General features: G+C 37.9%; 2 protein-coding genes across 4 annotated transcripts; both read right to left on the bottom strand.

Annotated features, from left to right (window-relative positions):
* Positions 1-361: 361 nt before the first annotated feature.
* On the bottom strand, positions 362-8,890 carry LOC130171132 (afadin- and alpha-actinin-binding protein-like). Of its 3 annotated transcripts, none has more exons than XM_056378982.1 (14): positions 8,801-8,890; positions 6,748-6,863; positions 6,184-6,335; positions 5,658-5,861; positions 5,274-5,384; positions 5,017-5,152; positions 4,816-4,891; positions 4,299-4,479; positions 3,432-3,579; positions 2,850-2,986; positions 2,339-2,512; positions 2,054-2,171; positions 1,501-1,651; positions 362-1,383 (listed from the first exon to the last, which is right to left on the bottom strand). In XM_056378982.1, exons 2-14 carry the CDS (start codon positions 6,764-6,766, stop codon positions 1,236-1,238), a joined length of 1,755 nt encoding a protein of 584 aa, XP_056234957.1. In that variant the 5' UTR covers positions 6,767-6,863; positions 8,801-8,890; the 3' UTR covers positions 362-1,235. The 3 variants fall into 3 exon arrangements, with proteins under 3 accessions (XP_056234957.1, XP_056234958.1, XP_056234959.1); XM_056378983.1 differs by having other exon boundaries at positions 1,501-1,648; XM_056378984.1 differs by having other exon boundaries at positions 2,339-2,509.
* A 552-nt stretch (positions 8,891-9,442) lies between these two features.
* LOC130170909 (atrial natriuretic peptide receptor 2-like) lies at positions 9,443-21,892 on the bottom strand. Its single transcript, XM_056378612.1, has 23 exons — positions 21,813-21,892; positions 21,084-21,174; positions 20,621-20,753; positions 20,208-20,331; positions 19,915-20,019; positions 18,969-19,071; positions 17,949-18,094; positions 17,782-17,854; positions 17,210-17,354; positions 17,008-17,094; positions 16,700-16,881; positions 16,100-16,288; positions 15,646-15,790; positions 15,434-15,482; positions 15,242-15,349; positions 14,960-15,079; positions 14,665-14,758; positions 14,160-14,247; positions 13,888-14,027; positions 13,394-13,546; positions 12,368-12,466; positions 11,341-11,432; positions 9,443-10,528 (listed from the first exon to the last, which is right to left on the bottom strand). Exons 1-23 carry the CDS (start codon positions 21,855-21,857, stop codon positions 10,418-10,420), a joined length of 2,622 nt encoding a protein of 873 aa, XP_056234587.1. The 5' UTR covers positions 21,858-21,892; the 3' UTR covers positions 9,443-10,417.
* Between the last annotated feature and the right edge of the window lie 894 nt (positions 21,893-22,786).

The raw sequence follows: 22,786 nt of genomic DNA, 5'->3' as shown, positions 1-22,786 counted from the left end.
GCACTACATTACCTTAATAACATACCTCAATTCATAGACTTAGAGCCTACAAAATGATAAGTATAAAACCTCTGTGGATTATAATAGTATAGATATTCGTTAGTGTTTTATAATACAAAACATGCAAGAGCAAGTGTAAACAGTAAACAAGATATTTATTACAGCACTTACCTCTTCAAAAGACATTTCTGTTGAAATTCTACTTCACCCTTTGGTTTACCTCTGTGGTATCCATTTTGATAGTCTGACACTTTTGTCAGTCACAGGTCACCACAGCTCAATGGGAATGGCCAGGAGTAGTAGTGCTGTTGATAATCAGTAACTTGTTTCCAAAAGAGGCCAATAAAAATAAAATCACACAAAATGTTTCAACAATGTATAATGAATGTTTCAAGATTGTCTAGAATACATCATGATACATTCTTGGTGGAAGAATTAGTTTGATCTGTCAATATAAAGCCACTAAGATAAACACATTCATAAAAAATATTCATATTGACATCTTAAGTTGTCTACATTAAGTATCTCCTACACATTATGTAATTTGTTAAATTTACCTTCCATTTCACAAACCTTTCTTCCTATTGAACTCATACATGACCGACTACTAATGTAAATGCAACATTTACAAGAAAGCAATGTTGTTAATCAGCCACATTTCTATAATAAAACTACAGAAACATAATCCATATTTTACCAGTTTCTTGTTGCATTCAGTGAAACAGCAGCATTAAATCTACATTCTCAAAATCTGTGACAGTTGACAAGTTTAACATGATAACTTAAAACTTAGAGATATAAATGCCAACTTATGGGTTACTTTAGTTGCAGCATCAGCCAATAAGCACGGATGAGCGACATCTTTTGTTGCATACCTGCGTTGCCAAAAAATATAACCCTCGGACTAAGATGTTGCTAGACATGAGACATGACTTCCCAAACAAGATTTACAGTACAATATAAATAAATAAATAAATAAATTTATCACATAATCTAACAATAAAACCGTGAGGTAATACAAAAGAAATGTTTAGATTACAAATTCTCTCTCAGTCTCACAGAACACCATCAACGAACCACAACTCTTGTTTGGCTTCGACTGTTAACAGCTATTTAATAATTTTACAATCTAGCTTCAAGTTGTTCAGCGTTCACCCTTCAGGCATAGTTCTGAAATGTCACACATAATCCATAATTCATGGACATTCACATAAATCCTGCTTCAGTTTTTGGCTTCATATAGAGCTATTTTTTTCACTTGTAAGTGTGTGGCTGCTGTGGTCTTTACTGTTGTCCCACCGTTTGTGCTGAACGGGAACATTCCCGTTACAGAAGATGTCTGATTCCTCTGCATGCTCAGTCTTTGTCTTTGGTTTGGTTGAGCTGGAAATCACATTTCACAGAAGGTCAGAGACAGTTTTTAACTCCATTCACTTGAAGGTACATTATGTCATGATTCTTAGAAATTCAGAAATCACTGTGCAAATAAAGACACTGTACCTCTTTTCTGGGATAAGGCAAAGTGTGTGACACAAGTCAGCTGTTGATGGTGATGTGAGTGGGACACATCTGTGTGTGGGGGAGGTCGTGTCAGATGGGGATTTGATGAGTTTTCGTGGAGGCGACGCTGCACTGGCCTCCGTTTCTGCTGCTAAAATAATATGAAACTTTATTGGAATCAGAAATGGGAAGATATTGATCCATATGACCAAAAAGGAAACAGCTGGGAAAAAAAAAACACAAATCCATTGTGGAACTGAAGTGCAACTTTTAAAACTGTAAATATAACTGAAAAATTTTTGTCCAAAAAAAAACAAACAAAAGACCTAAGGTTCTATTTTCTAAATGTGAAGTGAAGTAATTTTACCTGACCTACAGTACACACAGACACCTGAAAACATATTTTACTAATAAATCAGCTGTTTTAGACCTCTTCAGTTTATTGACTACCATTGCAATTAAATAATTTAACTTTATGACATTTATCTCAGTGAGCACACCTGAGTGAACTTGGCCATATCAGTAGAGGATTTAAGTGAGAAGAGACACTCACATATTAAAAAGGCACTTTTCGACTTTGACATCGGGGATTTCTTTGTGTCTGCAAACGGACTCAAGTTTAAAAACTGGTGTTTGAGCCACGTCGCACGATCCTCCTCGAAGGCCTTTCTCTGCAAATTAAACCAGATACAAGTCATCGCAAAAGCAGTCGAAACACTTCTTGAAGTAATCACAAAGATAGAAATGAGTCCTCTCGGCACACAGCTGTTTTATACATACACATTTCCTGATTTTTATTTCGTACCAATTTTTGGAATAAATATCTTTTATAAATCACCTCATGGCTCAGTCTTATGGCTGCTTCTGTAAAGTTCCTCCTCTCCCTCTCAAAGATCTTTCTCTGCTCCTCTAGAGTCTTCCACTCCTCCCCGAGGCGCTCTTTCTCCTGCAACATGTAGCAGTCGCTCAGCAGGGATGCTGTCTCCTCATCACATGGAGAGCTGAGCTGCTGCTACAAGAAGAGATGAAACCAGGGATTTGGTTCATAAACAACTTATTTAGGGAGCCATTGTCTGCAGTAATTAATAAAACATCTTTCCTCCAACAAATAAACCCAACTGGTTGAGGCAGACGTTTTTCCTCCCCCCTGTCGTCTAGTGTTTGCTCTTTGTGAGAACTGTTGGGTTTCTCTTTCAGTGTATGTGCTCTCGTTTTATAATCCTCTAGACATCATAGACCCCTGTGTTTGGTAAATGCTTAATAATAGTTTGACTAGACATTGATACCAAACCAAGTAAAAGAAATACCCTCCAAACATCTTTTGCAGCTGGCAGTAAATTCAGTCTTACCTGCAGCAGCTGCTGTTGAGTTTGAATAAAATCTTTGCACTGCTGGATCTCCAGCTTTAGTCTGTCCATCTCTTCCTCGTGAGTCTCTCGAGGAACAGCATCAGAATTTTTACTCTCACCCATCTGTGACAAAGATGCTATACAAACAAAAAAGAAAATCCAACTTGATGTTTGCATTCAGCTTTTACATATTTATTTGAACAGGAGGTAATGATTCAGTCTGGAACGTTACTGGAATATTGGTGTCTGTATTTTAGTTGTTTCCATTTAAACCTTGATTTTTCCCTTGAGTTTTAACAAAGAGTACTGACCAGCTTATTACTACTCAATGGTTCAATGGCCAAACCAAAGGTGTCAGTATATCATGTAAGCATTTTTTGGTTGCTCTGACAGTATTTCCTCTTAGGTTAAACAAGATTCCTTGTTCTATGACTTCTCTTTCTATTGCCAGATCAATGGTAAAACCTGTTTTTTTAGTTAAGAGAGGGATGAGAATGTTGTCTCCAAATCCCCTGAAATTCTTACATGAAGTTCCTTCATTTATCAGGGTCAAATGGCGACACTGTGCAGTGTGAAAACTACCTTGGCTATCCAGCCTTTCTACGTGGCTCTTGAGTCTTCTCCACTGGAGGCGAATACTGTTGGTCAGCTTCTCCCGGGCGTGAACACAATACAGCTCTACACTTTCCTTACTGGAATCAAACACTTCATCCTCCTCCTCTGAGTCAGCCTAACATGATAGTGAAAATAAATTTTAGTTATTAACACATCTGCAAAACAAGCCTACCAGACTAAATAACAGGCATGAGGATGATCATCAGCTGTGAAACAAACTGTGATCAATTTCAACTGTGCCAGTTTGGTTTGTCTGTGGATGGTTTCTACCCAAATATTACAAAAAACACAAAGAGGAGAACGGGAAAAAATGTTTAATGGAATCTGTTAAGAGATCTATTTGTCTCCATGCAGTTAGGGCCAGCGTATCAAACCAAATTTTTCTGTACGACCTTTACGTGTCCATAGCACAAAGTATTGAAAACTAGTCCGAAAAGTACAGAAAACTGGTCAGATTAATACTGCTTTTGTCATACAAATGGCTTATTCTTCATCATTTACAATTAGCTTAGTTCTTGTATGCTGTGTGTTGCTTTATTAAATAACTCTTAACATTTTAGAGCATGGCTTCTTTTGTTACATAAAAAAAGGGGTATGAAGAAAAACCTATTGAGAGTTCCAGAAGTAAGCTATTAAAATTGTATCGTCTCAATTTAGGCACAGAAACTCAGGTATTTCCACTAGTACTAAAACATTTCAAATGATACCCAGTCTTAAATTATCGTGTATTCAAATTGAAAAACTTATCGGGTACAAATTAAGAGCAAAGACTGGGGAGCAATAGCTTAACATCTCAAAAGTTAATGAACAATAAATAAATAATAGTTGTCTTACCTGTATGCAACCATCTTCATGTTTATCCCCTTTCAGAGTCAGTTTCCTTGAACTTAAAATGGACACCATGTCTTTTTTCATCTGCTGTAACACTTTCCTCAACTCTGCATTTTCCAGCACCAGCTCCCTCTGTCGAGTGTCATAGTCACTCAACAGGGTTTTATACATCTCCCCTTCGTGCCTGGGGACAAGAAATACAGTGGTGTGTTTTTATACAACAATTACAACCTGACAAAGAAACATTTCTAATGAGAAAAGAACTTCAAGTCATCACACAGCATTCAGCACTGTCATCTATGGCTCAAGCTCATACTGCTAAAAATAAATTTGTGTCACCTAGAAAACTGACAAAAGAACTGATGTTGCTTGAGATTCAAAAGCAGGATGACCAATTTTAAGCATCTTTTCTGGTAATATTATTTCTTTCTTACATGTTTTAATTTGCAAATGAAATGTTTCTTTCGAAACAAAACTGACAGGGCTTCACTGGACGAAAAGAAACAAGAACTGATCTTACTTTGCCTCTGTCTTTTCAGTTTTCCAAAGGCTTCTCTTCCCATCAGCTCTTCCGATTCTGTTTAATACATCAATGGCTTTGAAGCAAGAATGACAAACAGAAAGAAGAATTAGAAAGTGCCTTTGGAATCCAATTTTGTATATACAAAACACTGGTTTAATATGGTTTAATATCAAAATGTAAAGAATTAAGATTTTTCACCTTGTTTCTTCTCCTTTTTGTCAACCAGAAGTTGATTCAGACGTTCTTTCAATTTGTTAAATTCCCTTTCCTTCCTTTTCATTTCATGATTGTACTGACTGGCACGACTTGCAATTATATTCTGAAGTTTTTGCACCTGGAAATCAAACAAGTTGTTAATTTTTAAATTACTGTTAAAACTGTCATGCTTATACACAGACAGAGGACTCTGTGAATTCACTCAACATTGTCTGAAGCAGTTTTTCCAAAGAAAGTACCTCTTCTTTTTCATTCTTCAGGCAGTTCTGCAAACTTTTCACTTTCTGCTGTAGCTGCCGTTCTTTCTCAAGGAGACCTGTGTTTTCTCTTTTGGAAAGTTCAAGCTGCTCCTATAATAACAGAATAACAAGGTCACTGTGACCAAAATGCTGAAATGAACACTTATCAAATACAACTTCATCACAAGAAAATACAGTCAGTAGTGACAAGAAGAAGCAGGACTCTCAAAAGCAGGTGTGTGCTTCAAGGTTTTTTTAGCTATAATTCATCCTTTTTCTTGTTAGCATCTATTGCAGGCTGGATTACTAAAGGCTTTATCTGGGTTTCTGTATTTGAATACAATATTAATATGAGGGAATCACTGGGGATAAATGTTACTGTACCTTTAACCGAGTGCTGGTGAGCTGCAGGTAGTCCACATTGCTGCTGGACTTTAGCTGCTCCACTTCCATGTTTTCCAGGTTTCGGACGCCCCTGCGATGCAGCTGAATCAGGTCATACATGCAATTTAGCACTGCCACAACATTTAGGTCTGAGCTGTCGGCCAACTCCGTCCAAACTGGTGGGAGGCCAAGAGATGACACCTCCTGTAAAAGCGAGAGTATAGTTGAAAAGAAAAAAATGGAGCAACTGAAACATTTTGAATCAGTGCTGTCTGAGGGTATATTTAAACTCTACATTTCAGTACTTACAGTATACATTCTATATATACAAAAATCACAGAAAACAAGCCTTTTCATCAGGTTTTAAATGGGTTATTTTGATTATTTCTAGGCTTTTCTCAACCCAGCCAGATCAAACTCAGGAGACTGCAGTCATATCGTACATGTCTCAAACCACTAAGCATGAGCGTTTCCAAATCACCAATTGTACTAAAACTACATCACAGATACGTACAAGTTTACCAACCTGATTGATGTGTGATAGACATTCTTGCACATTGTGCTCTGTGCAGAAGGTACTGAGCACATAGGAGTTTCTGTGAACTGGCAGCGATGATTGGCTAAGCTGCCTCAAGGGGGATGTTCTACATTCAGCGGAGTTGCCGTGAATGTCCTTGACTTCAGGGAGAAAAATGTCTGTCAGATATATACATTACATAGGCCTATACTAATTTGTTAATGCTTTACAAGGAAAGGAAAACACTTCATATAAAAATGTTAAAATGACTTGAGGTTACTCTTAGCACAAAAACTGAGATTAGCATTCACCTGCAAACAACTACTCAAGATACCAAACTGTACCGTTGTGCTTCAGTTAATCTGACTAATGAGGATGTCAACATAAACCCAAAATCAAATTACAAAAATTGTACAATGCTCCCCTTTCTTAGCATGAAGAAGTGCTGTATGTTTCTGCCATGTTTATAGCATGCAAATTTTTCTAATATCTGCAGAACACAACAAATGACAATTCAATATGTCTCATTCATGGTGCACATGTAGTGATGTTAAAAGATATGAGAAAACTCACCCGGGGAGGACTCTGGCATTGTTGCAGTGCAGCCTTCAGGCTACAGGTGTGAATTATCTACTACATGTGCAGGGTAACACAAAGCTCGCCACAGGATCCACCTACGCAGTCTGCTCCTGAAATAGAGGGTCAGATTAGCAGCGCTCATTCAACACGGCCTGGATTACAAAGCAATGGAACTAAACATGAAGCGGTAAGGGGTGCAAACATGCAGCAATCCAAATAACAGAGTGTGAGGACAACAGATCACAACAGAGAACTCAATCATCTATCACAGAATACAGACTAAACAGTGAGCACACAGTAATCAGTCTTTCTTTAAAATCCCTTATTAAAATGTATATTTATTTATTCTTTTACAAATCGTCTTATTGTTAGATTGTTGTTGTTGCTGTTGTTGTATTACACCATAGTCCATGCAGGGTGAGTATTTAACAGGTTACATGCTGGGACCAGGCCGACATCTTATCTCAATGCTCTTATCATCAGCTAATCAGACTAATCCCAGACAGACAGTATGGTGATTTCTCCAGAGCCACGCAATCAGAAAAACAACAGAACCTTTTTCCTTATGTAGGAAAAATGCCAATATCAACAACAAGATATTCTGAAGTGCATACAGATATTATTTAAAACTTAGAGCATGATTTACAACACTTCATTTCAGGACAGCAGCTATCAGAGCATTAGCAGAAGCTGCATTTAAATTTTTTATATTCTTCTTGTGAAGAACATGCTGTGCATTTAATTTTTCATACATTTTACTCATGAGAAAGCTGTGACTCGTTGACTCATGGGACCTACCTTTCAGTTTCAGTGATACTTAATCAGTCTGGTGAGACAGATGGCAAACCTACAACCACAAAGCTTAACAAGCCTGGATCCTGCTTAGACTGACTACTCAGCAAGTGTTAACCTTTAACTCATTAATTAAACTTCAATACAGAAACACTATAAAGTCTCCAATATGAAATGTCTAAGTACTTGTCAGCAGTATGGATTTTTAGGTTTGTAGTCCCTCTGGGGGTTAGGGTACTTGATGGGATCATAGGTGACAGCTTAGACTGAACTACATATTCTCAGTTGCCAGTTTTTCAGGTACTATGATGCAATGGAACATCCCTGCAATAAATCCCACCTTTATAAGGGTATATTTTAGTAATTTATTCGATGTTTAGTCTACACTATATGATTTAATATAGTGTAGACTATACACTATATGATTTAATATAGTGTAGACACTATATATGCCCGAAATATTAGAAACACCTGTCAGTATAACCTAGTATGGTTCAATAGTACCACAAACTACAGAGAACAAACGAAATATCAACAGCCCTCTTAAACATTTTCAACAGAAACTGAACATTGTAATTGATAAACATGTTTTCATTACAGGGCTGCTGCATTAGTTTTAGCTAGGGTTCCTAATACACTGGAAGCCATATGTATTTTTGTTTAAGAGCCTAGAAAATGTACAGTTTAGTCAAATGTCACATATTCAATCTAATCAATTTTGGGTTACTACTTAAATACTTAAAATTACATTTTAACAACTCTTATAACTGGGGTCAGCCAAAAAATGTTAAAGAATCACTCACATTGAGGGGACAAGAGAACTACTTTACTTGCTTTTTAGCCTTTTAAAGAGGAAACGAAGCTAACTGGTGTCACATTATTTTAGCTTTATATGAACTGCACTGAACAGAAACCCGTGGAACAGCCTGAAACAAGTGTGTAAGTTATGTTGTTCGATAATAATGTGTAACCTTGTGAAAGCTAGTCTGGCGTTAACTAGGTACTTCCAGGAGGCTGTTAATTTGACTCAGGTCAAATTATAGTTTGTTGATAACGTTAATGAAATAAAAGAAGGATATGCAGGACCTTTACACGGCAGTCAGTGTTAAACTCACGTTAGCCACCGTTAGTTACCTCAAAACAATCTGTCATTGAAGCCAAACGGGAGGCTAAACAAGTGGACTAGTAACAAGAGCAGACGTGTACAATGTTTACTATACAAAGAAGTGGATAACGAAATATTTTGAGTACTTACTTAACGTTGCAGTTTGTGATTTACGTCCAAACTGCTCTTCTATTCACGACACAAGAACAGCCCGTGAAGCCATGTCGGTCCAAATGACAGCACACACCACTGCACGCAAACCAAACGGCATGCTAATTGGCCGACTCGTTGTCTAGCAACCAAACACGGCTCAATATGATTGGCTGTTGTCTGCAGTCTACCCTTGTAGACTCTTATAAGTGTTTTGATTATCGTTTTAATTATGCCGATGTTTATTTTAATAGCCTCTCAAGAGGAATAACAATAGGAAAAGTAACGCGTTTCTCTTAATTTTGGATGAAGAGATTCATGAGTGACTAGATATGTGATATGTGAAAAAAGCTGCTTGATAATGAAGTTTATAATGAAAAAGTAACATTACATTAGCATTTAAAGAAAAGGTTCATTTTACATTTGCTGCAGGGGTTGTAGGGCTATGTACTTATTTTCACTTCAAAAATCAACAATAGATAGATAGATAGATAGATAGATAGATAGATAGATAGATAGATAGATAGATAGATAGATAGATAGATAGATAGATAGATAGATAGATTGTTGTGCACCATATCTCCCTTCTGCACTTGTAACCAGATAATTACACCATAAGAATGAACAAAATTATAACTTTAAAGTTACTTTAATGCAATTCATATCATCACTGGATATAAGAACAATACAGTAAAAGAAATCATTGCACTGCACAGTAAGCAACACTTATGAAAAACAAAACTGTACATTCTTCCTCTACAAAAGTAATGAGTAAGGCTTTGTGTATCAAATCTACTCTGCAAGTAAAATTTTGAAAATTTAAAGCAAACTCACAAGAAGCATTAATGGAAGAGTTTGGTTCCAAATTACTTGTACATTCATAGGTAAATCAAGCTTTTCAGATAGAAAAGGTGTATGGTCAGGCATTTATTGTCAGATTACATGTTCTTAGACAAAATGTTTGAAATGTAAGGAATCAGACTATAAAGATGTTTCTTTGTAGAGCAAAAATCTAGTTTATCTGAGTTCACTGAAAAGTTTAATTTACTTATTGTAAGAGAGTTGTTTTAATTTTCAGGCAGTGAATATATCCTTTACTTTTAATTTATTAGGAAACAGAAAAGTGCCTCAGATTGCAAAATACAAAAGGTATAGATGACAAAAAAAATAATAATAATGTGGGGCCAAAACAGCATTTCCTCAGCTCTGGCATGTTTTTCTGCATATGTTTTTTTGATTCTTCCCAAAAAGTGCAAAACAATAAATAATACATGACTATGTCCTGCACAATCATATTACAAAAAAACAATGTTTTTTTTTTTTTTTTTTGTAGGTATTGTGCATTTCTTCTTATTATCAATAGGATTTCGCTTGTCATCATTACCCCTGGTCACAATAATGGAACTATGATAATGAACAGCACAATAAAACACTAGTATCATCTTGTGAATTTACAGTGCAGTGTGACATCTACATTCACAATAATTTTTCATCTCATAATTTAATCTTATAATATCTGCACTTTTAAGTCTAACTTAATTCACTGGACCCAGTTCAATTTCATAACACCAAGCCTAACCAGTTCATACATTTATTTTCACAATTTAGACTCTAGATTTAGTCACTAACTGGTACTGGGACTCCTCTGGATTCACATGTTCTGAGCAGCGGGTCTGTGTGATCGTCTCTCTTTGCTTCAAGCCACCATGTTGTCATATCCCCCTTGCCCTGTTGGGTCAAGAAAAAACGAGACAGAGTCATATTGCAAAGCATGTGTCCCTTTGAATTTTAAATAAAGCCATTAGGGTTTGATGGTGGGGGGGCAGAGAGTAGCAGCTGCGGCCACCTCTTTAGCAAGACATCACAAGTGTCAGAACTGCAGCCCTGTTGGGAATAAGAAGAAAACCCCTCCCCCATAATCACACTGGCACTACAAAAAAGATGTCTTAGGTTACAATGTCAATAGAAGCCAGCAGAACTGGATAGTACAATACTTCTCTGGAAAAGAGACTAAATACCAGACACACCCAGTCTACTTTCCCTTGGAGGGAAGTTTTGAATTTCCTGTGGCCTTTTTGAAATCTCATTCTCATAAATCCCTTGTTTTTTTGTTCAGTCTGTTTCAAAGATGTCACATCAGGTCAGATTTAATTATCATTGCATATTTGTGGCTTTAAAAAACAACTATCTCCACAACAGTGTATATCAAATAAGGTAGAAAAAGCAATATATACAACTAAGCTAATTGGGTTCAGTTCAAGAGACGTTGTGAATGTATTCAGTGAGATTTGTTTCCAGCGCCGTAAAAGGTCCAGTCACTACAGCAACCACCATGACCATGGCCAGGAATGTGCTGAGCATAACTCTCTGTCCAGTGGACTGTATGGGGAAGTATGTTTTCCCCATGAGAATGCAAACTAAAATTAAACAACTGCTACAGGAAGCTCAATATACATTTCCTGTCCTGATAGTGCTGTTTGTCAATCCAGTTACCCTAAGTATGAATGTGTGAATGTGTGCTGAAGTGTTGATATTCTTACTTTCACATTAAGTGTTCCTCTGCAGGTCAGAACGTAACCTCTGAGTGTGTGAAGCAGGTCAGCTGTGGCATCACTCACCTGGATCTTCAGAGCTACGGATATGATGATAAAGAAACACGCAGCATGTGATAGGATATAGTAATATGAATACATATTTTATTTGATCTTATCTCATCTTATGTGCAATGCACTGTCATGGTCTCAGTAACATATGTGTATTACTCAGTTTTAAAAACTTCTACAAACCAAAATATGGTATACATAACAATCAAACCAGCCATATTTGTATGACACAATGTGCTGAACAGACATTTTAGATATACATACACACATATGTACGAGAATAGGGGAATATGATTGTGTAAAGCATGAGTATAATTATGTAATACAAAATGCACAGACATATTTCCATACAATGTATGTAATTTGCACATTTTACAACATATATGACTTGTGACTTAAAGGCACATTTGCAAAATATGCAAGGTAAATTACAGTGTGTACAAACCTAACGATAAATTTGGGATGACTTACTTTGTCCCAACAAAGCTCTTCAGGGTTTAGGCACATTGTATCTTATGTAAGATTATGTTTATCTTTAAAGTATATACTGTTTTTTACTTCTGAGCCTATACACTCGTATCTCGCTAGCTTAATGCAGAAGATAAGGTGCTGGGAAAGCATTGTCTGTCCTCCCTATTGTAACTCTGCTGTGCTCTCTGTTGTGCTGTTGAGCAAACACAGACAACACAGAGACAGTCCTGTTTGGCACAATTACAGTGGCACACAGCTCTGGCCAAATGCTAACTCTGCTCTGCCTTTGAAGCAAACTGCAGAAAAACTGTTTAATCAACACTAAACCACATCAAAAGAGCACAGAACAGAATTATTTAGTACAATTTTTACATCTTGCAGCCTACAGTAAAAATGAAACACTTCCACAAACCTGATATTTTTTCTAAGACCTATTCTGTTGCACTTAAAGACATTAATTGGATCAAAGGCAGCGTATCTAATCCTTCATTACCTTCACTAGTTGATTCCATCCGTGATGCTGTGTTGACAGTGTCTCCGAAAAGGCAGTAGCGTGGCATTTTGGTGCCAACCACACCGGCCACAACAGGTCCTGGCAGGATAAACAGCAGCAATTGTAAGCAAAACTCTTGATTGATAATATATATGACATTGCCTAATCATGATAATGCATTCGAGGTTATTCAAAGGGGGGCATAACCTAATTTTTAAAGTTTCTTATACCTACATGAAGCTGACAAATCAAGTATTGTGGAAAAAAAACAACTTGCTAAAAAAAAAAAAAGCCAGGGCTCAGAGAACTACTGGATTGTAACATTGCAATGTTAAATGTGGAGCTGATCCAAACAGAATCATTGACGGACTATTACAGAGATATGAACATACAGAAGGGTTTTTACAAAGGCTTTAAAAAAAATTTGATCTACATAACAATTCATTACCCATGACGATGGTTCAAGTCATCATGTTAAAGCATTTCCAGCTACAGGGAGTGTATTTGTATTGATTTGTGAGGACTTGATGTCAGACACTACATGTAACAAGCCATGTGATGCTGTATATTCCCCTGTTCCAACCAGGAACAGATATCTTACCTTATCTATCTTACAATACACATATAATCGCGTAATGATGCAGCGAAAGTCACATTTAGTTTCACATATACACACACAGGTTGCTTAAGGTTACGCTCTTATCACAGTCTGCAACCTTTGAACACTGTAAAACTGTGAATGTGACCTTAAGCTCTGGTGACTTCAAATAGTGACTTCAGGTTGGTTTCTTGTTATTGAATCAGAAATTTTTGATAATATATGTCCCAGTTGAATTACAGTAAAAAAAAGAAAAAGAAAAAAGAAAAGTTTCTATCAGTCAATGAGGAGGTGTCTGGTGATTGGACTGCATTCAACCTGGTTATATGTGTTTATTAAGACTGAAGCAAGGTTCAGTTGGGACAGGGCATACAGTGGTCGGATAATCTAATAAAGCGATGTTGGATACAATGAGACGGCCACAGTACCTGAGTGGATGCCGGCGCGGATCTTCAGCTGTGTGTTGGGCTTGTGGGGGATCTTGAAATTGTGACAGACACTGACCAGATCCAGGGCCATGCTGGCTATCTCTCCGGCATGATAGATGCCATTTTCTTTAGGGACCCCAGAGACCACCATGTCTGGACGATCAGCCATTATTTTTCATGATAAGAGATAACACAGGAAGAGGGAGAGGTTCACTGATAATAGAATAGCAAAACACACATCCAGGTTCTATTTAGAGCACCAATCTGTTAAAAAAATGATCCCAATGAATCAATCGCAACAATATACCATTGATTCATTGGGATAATTTTTTTCTGTTTCACTTTTAGATCAAGATTTCTATATTGACTTTTGTTAAATGTTTGAATTCTTTCTCTCTTTTCTATGGTCGAATTTAATATGACCTTAATAGGACTTGTCACTTATTTTTAATGGTTTATCATTTTGCAGCTGTAATCTCAACATCCTCACTTACAAGCATCGCCTATTGTCTCCACTTTGTAGACATCATAATTGTCAATAATGTCGTCGAAGGTGGTGTAGAGCTGGTTGAGGAAGTCTACTACCTGGTGGGGTGTGCTGGCACCAGACAGCTGAGTAAATCCAACAATGTCGCTGTCACAGGGGAGTAATATAGTGTTAGTATTATTAAACTATTAAACTAAAGAGAGAATCTCTAACCCCCTCTCCAAATGTCCATTACAAAAAAAAAAAAAAATCAAACAGAACAGTTTGATGATCAAAAACCTGAAGTAGACGGTGGCATTGGAGTAGCTCTGAGCCTCTGCTGTTCGACCTTGACGGAGGTCATCGGCCACCGGCTTTGGTAACATACCTGCACATGAATTTAATGACTTTAAATATTGCTGTGTACACATTCATAGAAAATGTCTTAAAAACAATGGGTAGAAAAGGAAACACAATTTCTGCACCACTAGATGGCAGCAAGAAAAGCCGAGTTTGTCTTTTATTACCTTCATCAAGCCTCATTCTTTTAGTTTAACTGCTACATAAACTGGATTTACTGGACAATAACAACTCTTTCTCATACAGCGGGAACTTTCCCTTGCAGCACTATTCTGACAGTATATGTCCACTGTGTTTATAGTTTATCATTTATCATCCATTGCAATGTGAATGTATGAAACAGAGATATCACTAATACCTCTACAATGTCACCAAGACAAATTCATATTATTCATTTGAACCCTGCAACTCATGCACATCACTCCTTACTGTTATTCTGACTTACTGTATAGCAGTCGATCTGTCTTCTGTTTCTCTTGAAGAAGGTCCTGTGTTCTCTCAGCAACTATGGCCTCCAGATGTTTGCTGTACTTCTCCATCTGCAGTTAAAGAAACACTTGTTTTTCTGAAACTCACAATAATCCATATGGCTCAAAGGACACTTGAAAGTTCTTCCTCACATTTGTTTTACCATATTTTCACATGATATTTTATACAATCCTGAGCTGATTCCTGCATACTATATATCTTTTAAGCCATGTTGTTCCATATTATTTTACTATACTTCAGTGGGTTATTACCAGGTTCATCATCATGTCCACTGGGCTGACTTTGTGTGGGTTCATCTTGTCAAGCATCTTCTTCACTTGCTCAAATGTAGGTCTCATGGTGAAGTTGTGAGACCAGCATTTCTTAATGAGCTGCTCAATATGCCAGAAAAGACAGTGAGACATTATTGTTTAGTTTGTTTTACAATATAATGCTTTCTGACAAATATCTCAATGCTTTATTAGAGTTATTCGACAAAAAGATAAAGCCTCTGTGGCTGTAGTGTAATTCTTTTATTTGCATATGTGGCAGACCTCACTGTAGTCTCCCTGACTTGGACAGTCAGTATCTGCCTTCCCTGCTTTGAGTTCAGGCAGAGGGGGGCGCCACATGATATCTATCCTCACTCCCTCAGTCTGGTCCTGTTAGAGAGGACTGCTGGTTACAAAGCAAAGATCAAAAGGATGCCGAAGGTTGTAATCTACACAGTTGGCTGCCATACTCACTGAAATGAGGTCAGAGCGAGTTGCAATCTCGACCAGAATCATGGAGTAGCTGAGGAGAGGAGGGGAAAGTAGCACAGGGATGCATAAAGATACTTGTCTATCCACCATCTTTAATCCAACTGTATTAAATTTCCATTTGGTCCAAATCTTACAATCTGAAATGAAGTGCTTTAACTTTAATTAACTGCTTATACAGTAGCACTCAAACACACCTGTAGACGTCCGCTGCTGGTGCCATATTGGAACTGCTTCCCAGCAGCACCTCTGGAGCACAGTACACGCGGTTTACATCCCCACAGTTGAAGCCATTACTGACGGCCTCAAAGTCCTCCTTTCTGTAGGCTGTGAGCCCATAATCTGGAGCCAAACACAGGAGAATATAGAGTTTAGTGACGAAGTATGTTGTTTTTCACTTTGCCTTCATAATAACATTGCTGCTGGTGTAGGATTTGGCTTAGTGCAATGACTTCTATAAACTGACTCTTGTGTTTACCTTAAAAAAACTGTTTATGTTGCGTGACGTATCACATACAGTGATGTATGTGTATGTGTAACCACTGAGTATAACAATGACAAAAGCACTTTACTGAACTTGGCACATGGATTTTAAAACATCTATGTCTCTATACTGCAGACTCAGGTTGTGTATGATGATTTTTTTTTTACCTGAGATTTTGCACACCCAGCGGTCATCAATAACACAGTTTCTGGAGTGAAGTCTCCCATGAAACATTTTGTGCTGGTGGAGGTAACACATCCCCCGGGCGATGTCAGTGGCAAACGACAGCCTGTATGGGGGAGGAGACTCTCTTATAATATAGGAGTAAATATAGTATAGTATTCGCATCCAAAACACTACAGTAAAATACTCTCATTGTACATTTATGGTCTAGCAAGGTTCTTGTTAGAGTCAGGATTCTTCTGTGTCAGTGTTGAACTGTGGTGTAAAATATTGAGTCTGGAAAGGAGCTCTTCCTCATTGCCCATATGAGGAACAGACACCAAATATTTCCTGCTCAAGTTTTGTCAGCAAAATTAATTAATTAATTGTCATTATTATGTTTTTGACCTTGATACCAAGCTGTGACTAAACAATGATCCTCAGCTACAAGGCATGAGCATAAACTGTAGAAAAAGCTATAATGGGCAAATAATTGTAACACCACCATCAAAAGCAGGTCTTTTGGTGCTATTGTTACAATTGCTAATAATGAATAAGATTGAGAACAAGCAGGAAAGGATTATAATATCAGCTAAATGGTCAACATGTAAATAAACAAGGCTGCGTGTGGAGGTTTCCTGGCCTGAAGCCCCAGTTGATGGGGATGTCATCATTCAGCAGGACATCAGACAGGCTCCCTTTGGGGCAGTGCTCTGTGATGATGCTCACATAAGGCACCTCAATGGAACCACCAATGAACTTGCATAGATTGGGGTGGTCCAGTTGCCTAAACATAATGAAAAATTATATGTATTGGCTTAAATGAAAACTGCAGGAATCTTTCTTTCATTTGCAAGTTAAACATTCCCTCATTTTATTTTCTTCTCTTCTCTCTGTGAAGGAGTTTCCTCACCTGACTTCTTTCACCTCCTTCCTGATGGTTTTAGACAGAGCGAAATGTTTCTTCTGGATGTGTTTCACCGCTACAGTCCTTCCATCACTGCAAGACAGTTACTATAGGTTCATTGAGTCAACTTCAAGTTACTTCTGTTAGTTGAATAGAAGTTAAATCTGATTCATAAGCATTTACACAAAGAAATAATAACATTTCGCACTATATGGCTGGCTGGATGAAGCCTTGTTTGAAAGAGGTGTTGACTCCAGTGCACACAGTCAAATCAGTAATTTGACTGATGGTGGAGTTACTCTTTCCGCGCTGCAGGCTCGTGATGCTGCCAATGCCCATCCAGCACATTCTACCTGCAGAGACCAGACAGTCAAATACTCGTGTCAAATACAGAAACAATTTACTAATAAGTCAAGAACAGCTTGGAGGATTTTTACCGCTGAGATATGCATTTAAAGGAGAGCGTAGAAAGGGTAAAATAACCTTCACTATCAGATGTTCCTCTTTAATTCCCTGAAGATCAAACCCCCTTAAAGCCTGACCCACTCTTACTCACTTAAACAATTGAAAATGCAACTCACATTACAGAAGCAGATATAACAAATAACATAACAGACAGATCAGTAATTTTAGTTCAAGATTTCTGGCACAGCACCATCGTTTCTTCCTTTCAAAGTAAAATTGAAGTGATCCAAGCACACACTTGTTTACATAATGCTTTCTGTGTAGATTATATCTGTAAGTGGTATCATTTCACAACTTCATCCTGTCACATTTTACCAAATATGATGTTCTTGTAGTTGATGATCCAGCTTTCATCCCAAAACATCTTCTGTTTCTGGTACTGAAGCCACTGCCAGGTGGAAATTAAGATAAACATCAGCACATAAAACATCTCCTGTGCTTGTGGTTGTGTGTTGTTGCGAGCGTGTTTTGCACAGACTGACCACCATGGTTAGGATGAAGCCACTGCTGAAGAGGGTGACTGGAAGGCCAATGGCTACTTTGATAGCGATGGACATTGGGCAGATGCCGCAGTCTGCAGGACAGTTCAGACAGTTCTCCTCCAGCTCGCAGACGTCGTCCCCACACACTTAAACAGTCACAATCACACATTTTATAAGCAAAAGTAGCATTACACACTGTTACAAGGAAATGTGTCACATTCAAAACTCTACAAAAGAAAAAGTACAAAAGTATCAAGATATGCTCAAAGTACCAAAAGTAAAAGTACTCATTATGCAGAATGGCTCATATCGGAATGATATATAGTATATTATTGGATTATAATTATTGATGCATCACATTGATGTTGCAGCTGGTAAAGGTGGTGCTGATTATACTGCTGGATAACTCGTAAAACTTTACCCTCTCTTACCCAATAAGAAAAAATCCTAATTTATTTGTTCAAAATATTCTGTATCACTAATCTGAAAATAACTTGTAACTAAGGTTACCAAATAAATCCGGAGCAGTGAGTAGTGCAATAATACCTTCAAGTAGTAAAATAATAGTGATAAATTTGATTGATGATGATTCAAAACTACTTTCGGTCGCTGAATTAAACTGCAATTCACACAAACAGCAAAAATCACTGAGGTTCATGATGTTTCAAGGGCAGTTATGGATACACTAAGACATAAGTACTGTATTTGTATAAAAGTATGTATATATCTTTCCTGCAGGTTGCAGGACGTTGTATTGGTTATCCAGGTTTCTCTCAGCAAGCACAAAATGAAGTTTATTATTGGCCCTCAGCTCGTAGTGCTGCAGACCATTTCACTGCAAAGTCCAACAGCTTCTCTTTTTCCTTAATGTTTCTGAGCGTGTTCAGTAGTTAAAGAAGTCTGTTATTTTAGTCTCTTTGTCTGGTTGATAAAACAACTTATATGTTGTACCTCACAGACCTCCATTTTCTACACTTGTGCTTTTGCATGACCAAACTTCATGTGTGTTAGCAGACTGACCTTGGGCACTGACAACAAGCACTTTGGACTCCAGTGCTGCGTGCATCTGTCCGATTTTGATGTGAGCAATGACTGAGGTGACTCCCACATGGATCAGCACCACCTAAATGAGAAAGCATCACAATGGAGACTAAAACATAGTTGTATTGTGGAAGAATTAGCTTGTGTATTAGTATAAGTCTTGGTTGACAAAATCATTTACTTTAATTGTTTTATTAGGAGATTCAAAAAATCCAAACAAAACTGATGAGATCCATAAGACAAGCTGTTATTATACTTTAAAACAAGCTACATACAAAATATAGGCTACCTCCGTATAACTGCCACACAAATTAACATAACCAATGAGAAAACACTTAGTGCTGTAGATGTATGTGTACGTATGTGAACTGTTTGTCCTGTAAGAGACTGTTTCTGTGAGACACAATAACAAACCTGTTTTACATTTTTGTTTTTTACTCTGTTGTCTGTAGTTTTAAATTCACACTCATTTGATAAGGCACAACCCACAGAACAGCGTTCTTGTAATTTCCTACTAACACACAAGTAATTACAACTTGTTGCCATGTAGTATCGTGACTTACCAGCGGAACAGACTACAGGCTTCACAAAGGACGTTTCACTTTGATCAAATCCACATCTTTTAATCTTTCCCTCGATGCAAGAATGAAGAACATCTGCCATGTGACAGACTGTTTTATCCAAACAGTGTCGGACCATACTGCCAGTGAACTATCCCAGTTGGTGAATTGTTTTGTTAGTACAAGAGGATTTTTTTTTTTTTGGACATCTGTGTCTTGGTGTGTTAAAGCCAATACATAAAATGAAATATTTGCAGTTATTAAGGTGATATGTTTCTGCAACAAATACTACAAAGGTTCTCCAAACCTCAACACATGTTAAAAGTTATTGTTTCTTTTAAAGAGTTTCGTTTGGTTCAGCTCACCTTTGAAGTCCAGTATTTCTGGGACATCTTGCCTGCTTTGGATACAGTGTGAGTCACTATTTTACCATCATCAGGAATCCAAGGGCCACAGATTCCACCTTGTTTCTGTGAAGAGACGGAACAACAGCTGAAGAAATGCTATTCCGACATGTGCTCTCTACACAGATGAAGATGTTAGTTTGGCTTTTTTTTTAAAAGCAAGATGGGTAATGTTTCAGTGTGTTTGGTCAGTGTGTGTTTCAGTGTTTGGTGAGATGAACCCAGTGTTGTGCGACACTCTGATGGGTACAAACCATGAGACCGAGAGGACAGGAGTGGATGTTGGCGTGATACACACAGCAGTTCATTTCATTGGCGTTGTTCCAGTTTGCCGGGCACTCATGTTCATGACAGAACCTCTTCGCCTCTGACGCATCACTAGAAGTGAAGATGAGTAGGTAAGAGTGAGTGAGTGAGAGAGAGTGTGTACGTGTTACTGTGTATTGTATTACAGTAATTGTAAAGTCTTCATGAAGTTGTCTCTTAAATCAATTCATATGCATGTGGCTACATTTGTCTGTCTCTATCTGTATGTGTGTGTGTGTGTGTGTGTGTGTGTGTGTGTGTGTGTGTGTGTGTGTGTGTGTGTGTGTGTGTGTGTGCGTGTGTGTTCAGTCTGGGGCATGGCAGACGTTTAGGATTACAGGTGTTTATGTAACACACTCACCTAAACTGGAAGATCTTGTTCCTGATGGCGTACTCGTAGAAGGAATCTGAGGCCGTCACCGTGTACGAGACATTGAACTCCTCACCGTTGGTTACTTTCTCTGGGGGACGCTGCACCCAGGACATTTCCAGACCTGTGAGCGCACACATGCATGTCGCCTGAACATCCGCATACACTTTGCACATTCAAACAGAATGCATATGCATACAACAAGGGATATTGTGTGTGTGTTTGCACATGTATTGTATTATTTCACAAGCAGCTATAGTTTATGGAGCTCCACCCCCTAAGTCACTGTAATTAATTCTTGACATGTTGGCTCCTTCCTTTTCAGCTGGGGCAGATTTTACAGTAAATTGTCACACACATCATCATCATCATCATCATCATCACTGAAAACAAAGATTAGAACTCACACAAAAACACACAAAAAAAAAAGAAATAAAACATAAAAAAGACCTACCTCCACAGCTAATCATGTTGTAATCATTTGGATTGTTGATCGGCCAACAGTCGTACTCTGTGTTGTCCAGGTCATGCCAGCAATTTACTCCCTGCAGTAGAGAGAGGAAGCTTTATATGTGAAGGCTTTGTTTTTTATGTTTCCATTTAAAAATTTGAAAAGTGTGTTTGTAAAGTGTTTTTATCAGGGTATCAAGAGCAGTCATGTGAGAAAGTCCATAAATTGAATACACAACTCTGTAGAGCCTCATTGGGTTAAAATCAAGCTGCAGCCAACATCAGCATTGCAAGCAAAAGCACTGTGGTGGATAAGAGTAAGTAAGAATCACAGTGTTATCTTTTATATAAGAAAATAAGCAGATTGATCAGAGAGTGTTTCATAATCTAGCAAATCAGCACCACAAGCAAATGGCAAGTGACACAGTGATACAATGAAAAACCACAAGTCCATGACCACTGGCCGGCAGCAGCAAGTGTTTCTGACAAGACAACAAAAGCAAGGGGTTTCCCCAGCAATACTGGGGAAGTGTGATTTTTATAAGCTCGGTTTAAACAAGTGTTTATATTCTATCTTCTGTGTAATTAAGTCAAGTTTGATATCACATCATAGTGCAGTGCATTAAAAACTTAAGTGCCTTAAGTATCTGTAGCTAGTAGCCAACATTTCCTCTCTATAATTAAAGATGCTGTGGTGTCAGATTTGTAAATGAATCATGAATTAAGAACTTACCAGCAGGAAATACAGGCAGAGGGACGCTGCTATCCAAAAAGCCATGAGGAGGTTTGTTGCTGTGGCCAGACCTGCTCTAAACTGACTGACTGAGTGAATGACCAAATCTCTGTGTGTGTGTGTGTGTGTGTGTGTGTGTGTGTGTGTGTGTGTGTGTGTGTGTGTGTGTGTGTGTGTAGACCCTCTCCCATCTCCTTTGTCCCTAATTGTCCAATCAGCAGAAGAGACTCTCCAATCACAGTTTGAGAGTGTCCTCGTTCACAAGGTTCTTCGGCTCACCTTCACTGTCCTATAGGTCAGAATCAGCCAGAGGTCTCTGCTGCACCTGAACTGACCTCCAGAGCTCTGCTTGTATTGTACATGTTCTGATTCCAACTGTACTGTGTTAAATCAGTGAGATTTACCCAAGGCAACATTTTTTTCAACTTGACATCTAATTTGAACAATTAATAGTGGTGAACATGATTGTAGGTCCATCGATTTTAATTGCACTTCGCAGGCATTTAGAGTACAATGCAGGATGGATTTTAGTGTCTTCCTCGAGGACTATCAGCTGGGGTCTGACCAGTGACCTGGTAACCTACAATAAACCTCTATATCAACATTAACACAGTTCCCTAAATCTTGAGTAACTTTGAGAAATACAGACATGTTATTCTGCAAAAAAAAATTTATATTTCATAAAGCTTCTCAAGTGTTGTTTGACCTAACTAGTTTTCTCTTCTTCTTAATGATTTTCCTACGACTGAGTAGTGCGTCCCTTTGCTCTCAAATAAGCATCAGTTCTTCGTGGCATGTTCTTAATTCATGATTCATTTACAAATCTGACACCACAGCATCTTTAATTATAGAGAGGAAATGTTGGCTATTAGCTACAGATACTTAAGGCACTTAAGTTTTTAATGCACTGCACTATGATGTGATATCAAACTTGACTTAATTACACAGAAGATAGAATATAAACACTTGTTTAA

Source organism: Seriola aureovittata, chromosome 6, assembly GCF_021018895.1.
Source record: "Seriola aureovittata isolate HTS-2021-v1 ecotype China chromosome 6, ASM2101889v1, whole genome shotgun sequence".
NCBI lineage: Eukaryota > Metazoa > Chordata > Actinopteri > Carangiformes > Carangidae > Seriola > Seriola aureovittata.
Note: the sequence above shows the minus strand (reverse complement) of the source record. Positions and strands in the feature narration are given on the sequence as shown.